The sequence below is a fragment of the Haplochromis burtoni genome, unplaced genomic scaffold (assembly GCF_018398535.1).
Source record: "Haplochromis burtoni strain Fernald_Lab_line unplaced genomic scaffold, NCSU_Asbu1 Contig_115, whole genome shotgun sequence".
NCBI classification, from domain to species: Eukaryota; Metazoa; Chordata; class Actinopteri; order Cichliformes; family Cichlidae; genus Haplochromis; species Haplochromis burtoni.
This window is the reverse complement of record NW_024582476.1, coordinates 1,101,497-1,107,422: the sequence shown is the minus strand read 5'-3', so window position 1 is coordinate 1,107,422 and position 5,926 is coordinate 1,101,497. Positions and strand designations below refer to the sequence as shown.

The window sequence follows — 5,926 nt, the reverse complement described above, 5'->3', positions numbered from 1 at the left end:
GATTCATATCGGTATCGGCAGATATCCAAATTTATGATATCGGTATCGGTATCGGACATAAAAAAGTGGTATCGTGCCATCTCTACTGTAAACATCTGGAAATAGAGGCCGGCAGATGGGCAATTTGATACATCATTTTATTTAGATTTTACACAGTGTTACAGCATTTTTTGAAATGGGGTTGTAGTAATGAGCTATGTTGTCCTGGTGCAGTCAGGCTGTTGTGTTCATGGCCACTGTTGGTTTAGGTCAAAGGTCAATGCTCCCTAAGAGAGACAGGGAACCATTCACGCTCACATTCACAGCTGATGGTGACTCTAAACCTAGGGCCAGTTTAGAGTCACCAATCCACCTGACGTGCATGTCTTTGGGCCATGATGGATGGCTGGGGTGCCTTGGACTACTACTGAAAACTAAGTTGTTTTAAACAATAAGAACTAAACTGAAAAAGCAAACCCACTGTGTGGGCATTAGTGCGGTTAAGGCTACGTAAGCAAAGATATACCACACACTTTGTCCACACTACTGCAGCAACAAAAATTTAGTCAAACCATTGTAGTCAATATTCTGAGAAAGATAAGCAATAGTTTATGAGTCATATTATTTCTCAATCAAAAAATACAAACTACGATTTCTTTCTTAGTTTTAACTTATACCGTTTCTTGTCTTGTTATTAATATCAAATTTTTAGAGAAGCCTAAAATGTTCTTAAAAAATAGGTCAACACACTTGCTGTTAAAATGTGTGTGTGATCACTCCTTTGACTAACCACTCAGTATTTCCTATATAATGACAGGCAGCAGAGAGCAGGAAACTGATGATTTTGGCATTCACGTCACCACTTTGTTTCATAACTGAAGGTGTTCAGTCTATCTGTACCAATCAACCACAACACTAACAGCACTGACAGGTAACAACTAACCATCCATCATCTAGCTGCAGACAACCTTGGCTGCTAACCTTCATGTGGAAGTTCTTTTGACACGTACCACCCCTCTAAACATTGTTTGTAGACCATGCACGCAACCTTATCAGGCAACAGGCCTCCGCAGTGGACCCATAAAAAACACCCAAAGTTTGTTGCTGTGAGATATGAGTGCTAACCACTGTGCCACTATCTTTCTACTGCTGAAAGAACAAAACACACTTTGGTATCCAACTCAAACTAAGCCAAAATTCCAGTTATTTGTTTTCTTCACTGCTTATCCAGCTTAAGGTCGTGGGGTTACTGAAGCCTGACCTAGCTGTCACAGGATGAGAGACAAGATATGTCCCAGATAGTTTAGCCCTTAGGTTTGAAACTGGGGACCTAAGGGCCAAAAAATAAACAAACAAATAAATAAAAAAAATGTTGAAGTATCTGTTTTTGAACAATTTATACTAGCTTTGTTACCAGAAGCTGATAGTCCCGTGTTCCTTAAAATAAATACGAGCAGCTTTGTTTATAACTTGACAAACACTGAAGGGCAATTTTTTTCACAAAGTCTAAATATTTCAGTGGAGCAAAAGAGCCGATAACGATTTGTTTTCCCCATATAAGAAAAGATTATTTCCAAGGAAGAGTACTGGAACACACTTCTGGGCCAATCTCTGTTCTGAAGTTTCATATCTTAAAAGTTTAGCAAATCAAAGTGGTCTGTTTCCAGTTTGTCTAATCAAAAGCTCTGTGTTTTCCAAGTGTGTTTGTGTTTGTGTGAGGTCTGGTGTGGTTTAACTCACCAGGGAGGGTTTGATGCCAATGCTCTCAGCTGCCTGGAAAGCTAGAGTCAGATTCCGGACCTGAAGAAAAAAAACCCCAAAAAAACGCTCATATCAGGAAACAGAGAAAATGTGAACGTCTCGGTCATTCTGCAACACTACACATGGAGGAAGAATCAGAAACAATAAGCTCACAAATACCATAATAAACCATACAATATCCCAAGAGACCGTTTGAAGCCTACATAAGCCTCTGCTTTTTTGTGTCAGCTGCATATTCACTCATGTTTATCTGATAAGTTTAAAGCCATACCGGTTGAGAGCTATCAGGAAATCCAATTTGGATCCCCTTGAAGCCTGTAACACAAAACTGTTTGTGTTTGTATAATTACATCTCTACAGAAAGCACATGATGAGTGTAAAGAACAAAGTAACCCCTCCATGTGAGCACTGCTGATAGAAAGTCAAACTCATCAACGTACTGAATGCTATGCTTCACCCTAAACTCGGACTAAAATTTTCTCTTTCTTTCCTTCGTACCGAGAGCACAGGCCCCCGACTCATGAATAGAAACTCTTGTGATCGCTCAAACCTTCATATTAACTGCCTTGAGGCATCATCACAGCTGGGATGACGAATTGATAAATTATGAATTCTTAATAATTAGTTCTGCAGCTGCAGACCTTCACCTAAAATACAGGTTCGCCTATAATGTCATCTTTCTTAAAAATTCCGTATGATAAAGGGGTGAAGGAGGGCAGGAGTGGGAGTACTGGGAGGACAGATTACACTGGGAGGAAGGTGGGTGTTTGGGCCTTGGGGAAAGTCACTCAGCAACAGTTATTAAAGGCAATGCAGCTCAATTGAATTATTCAGAGAGAGATGGGTTGTGCAATGTTTCTGTCGTCAACTTAATGTTATACTTTCACACTGACATAACCCTGTGTACCCACGCCTGCATCACTAATTTGTCACGTAGGATGTGTCGGGCCTTGTCAGAGGTGTTTGTCTATTGTTTTAATCTTGTAGAGGTGGGGTGAAGGACCCACAGTCCCCAGAGAGGAGCCATATTGTTTGCAGCACTACTGTATATACCACCTGCATGTCTGCATTACACAGCCGTCAGCACTGAGCTATAACTGCTGCTCAGTGCTCCAAATCACTTAGACTACAGAAATGGCTACATTCATAATTCATACCGAGGCTGTCTCTTACTGCAAAATGAACAATGTGGCAGTGCTATAAAACCTAAACATATATGTACAGGAAGTCTGTAATATGCAAGTTAATGATGGAAAAAATCTCTCCTGCAAAATAGCTTCAGAGTATTACAGGGCTGTTATCGTCCTCCTGGTGATCTTTCACATGAACACATCAGAGGTTGATCATTTTTATGGCTGACATTCTACTCAAACAAGATGTTGGAGCTTTATGTGCACTTCTGGAGACTGAGTTGTCAGGTTGAACGTGCGCTTTGGCCTGCAGCCTTAATCAGAGAGAACATTCATCCTGAGACTGAAGAAATAAAAAGATGAAAGCAGGCAGAGTGAGTTCATCAAACAAAAACAAAAAAAATTACAAGCGGCTTCTCTGAATTTGAGTTGGAATTCAGAGAAGACGGACAGATATACGTCAAAATATCTGTCTGTCACTTAATCTTATGTAGGTGAAATTTTTTTTTCAGCATTTAGTCAGAGAGTGCTGCAGTAACCTCCAACAGTATGCACATTTCTCTACATGTGAGTTTAATCCAGCGTACAAGCTGACATGAAACCAGAAATTTGCTCAAATATGTGTGTATTAGCTTGTGTGGGTTATGACCCAGTGATCACTGTGAGAGAGAATTCATCCTAAGAATAAGAAAAATGACCCTGATTGCATTAAACATTGGAATACCATATAAGACTATATTAAATCATTTCATATATAAAAAAAATTAATAATGGAGCAGCTCCTAAAATAGTAAAACAGGCAATAAAGATAAATCTATAAATAAGTCAAGATCAGTATATTTCCAGGTAGAGCAGGGCGATATGACCAAAAATATTTATCACGATATACACATTTGAAAATTTGCGATAACGATATAACTGACGATATAACTGACTAGACAAAATACAACAACTACAAAAACCAAATAAAACATCAATGTATTTTCACTTAAACAAGCAGCTGTTTTTTTATGTGCATTAAAGTTATATAATATAAAAAATTAACAGTGCAAATGCAAATTCCTTGCTGACAGTTTAACCAAAAAGCATATGCAGTGGAAATTGATTGGCCGACATATCCATAACCATGTATAATATCCACAAAACTTAAAAAGAGGTTATACACACACAATACGGTAATATTACGTTGAAGCACAGTACGTATCACTCCGCGAGGCTACTGTCTACGATAGCCGTAATGCTCCATCAAGGTTTGTAGCTTAGCTAAGTCGTACTGAAACATTTGACAGATTTTCGAGTGCCGTGTACCACATAAAATTGTTTCGAGGTCAGTAAACACAACCAGAATTCATACATAAGGGGCACTGTCGATTTTCAGAAAAATCAAAGGATTGATTTTTAGTATTTTCCAAAAAAACGCGGTAATAACGACTGCCCGCTAGCTTTGTTGTGTATCTGACGGACGAAAGCTAAACAAGTTCCACACCACTGAAGTTGCCGCATTTTACAAACCAATTCATCCGTTTCATTCAACGATCCGCTTTCGCGCTTCTAATTCTCTGTCGCCGACATGCTTTTTCCGCCATGTGAGTATGAAAACAAAGGCACTTACCCATATTCTATCGCGATATTTCATTTTCTTATCGTTGCCCAACATTATACCGGTATTACCGTGAACGATATGATATGGCCCAGCCCTATTTCCAGGCTTATCTTATTTCTCTCTGCTATTAAAAAAAACCCATTAAATTAGACAGGTCACGTATTTAGAAGTGACAAGCGTGTCCAAACTTTGGATAACGAAGTAACCTAGTTTGCAATGGAAAAAAGAGGAAAATAAAAACTGCAATTCTTTTAAAGCAGCAATGATGTCATAAAACATACTTTAGCAACATTTTTTTTCTGGCACCCACTTCCAAGGTGCATGGAGAAGACAAAGATCTGATGACGTGAAGACTCCAGTGACACTAAAAGTATTAGAGACCAACTTTACCCGATAGACCACCTAATAGAAGGTACTTTAGTCAGGACCACAACAGTCAAAAGATTTTTCTGATCTGCAGTGAGTGATATCAGGCCGTATGATCTTCTGTTTAACATACATGGAAAGCCACTGGTGGGAAGAAGTATCACAGAAGACAGCAGGCATCAGTGACAACAGATATGACGCTGATAGTCAGATATATCAAGTCAGGTATAATATGAATGTAGGTGCCAGGGTGGAGGCAGTTTGCAAAGTACCTTGCAGATATGCAGAACCTGTTTAAGCTGTTTGAAGGTTAAAACAGCTTAAAGAGCATGCTCTACATGTTCTGGGCCCTGACATCAGCTCATCTGCTGATGACCAGTCAGTGCTCCTCACAGAGAACAGTGTGAATTCAGCCTCGCGTAAGTACTGCTCCAAACATGAGTTAACATGACTGATAAACAAAGAACCAAATGTGGCATTAAGGATTAAAAGTGTCAAAAAACAGCAAAGCGCAATTTACTAATTGAAGTAATCTAATAAATTTACATTTATACATTAATTTGCTCACTTGCTCACTCATTGCTATAACTCTCTCCTGGTTTGAACCTAAAATTTCAATCACCAGTTCAGCTCTTGTCTAATTTGATGGACAAACTAATGGGGGCAGAAGCATCTCTGTGCGAGATCTTTGGTGGATTCTTTTTCTAATTCTTAGGGACATGACTTTCAGGTGTTGCTTCTTATGTGCTTGACCTTTAAGGACGCACAGCGGAACATATGAATAAAAAAAGCAGTCCAAAAAATTTCCAAAGAAAAGGTTCAGAAGACCTTGAAAAAGCCCAGAGAACCATTGTTCAAGACCACTTTAAAAATCACATGAAAGTCTGGCTCGATGGAAGCAAAACGTGAAGAAACTAGGGGTTTTGCACAGTACTATACAGGGAGTGCAGAATTATTAGGCAAGTTGTATTTTTGAGGAATAATGTTATTATTGAACAACAACCATGTTCTCAATGAACCCAAAAAACTCATTAATATCAAAGCTGAATGTTTGTGGAAGTAGTTTTTAGTTTGTTTTTAGTTTTAG

General features: G+C 38.9%; 1 protein-coding gene across 1 annotated transcript in view; it reads right to left on the bottom strand.

Moving 5' to 3' along the window:
* The window catches only part of specc1 (sperm antigen with calponin homology and coiled-coil domains 1), a gene marked incomplete in the record, with an annotated part of 76,626 nt that overhangs the window by 15,793 nt on the left and 54,907 nt on the right, over nucleotides 1-5,926 (bottom strand). The window contains 1 exon segment of the mRNA XM_042223596.1: nucleotides 1,720-1,779. Within this exon segment, the coding sequence (XP_042079530.1) occupies nucleotides 1,720-1,779 (60 nt within the window).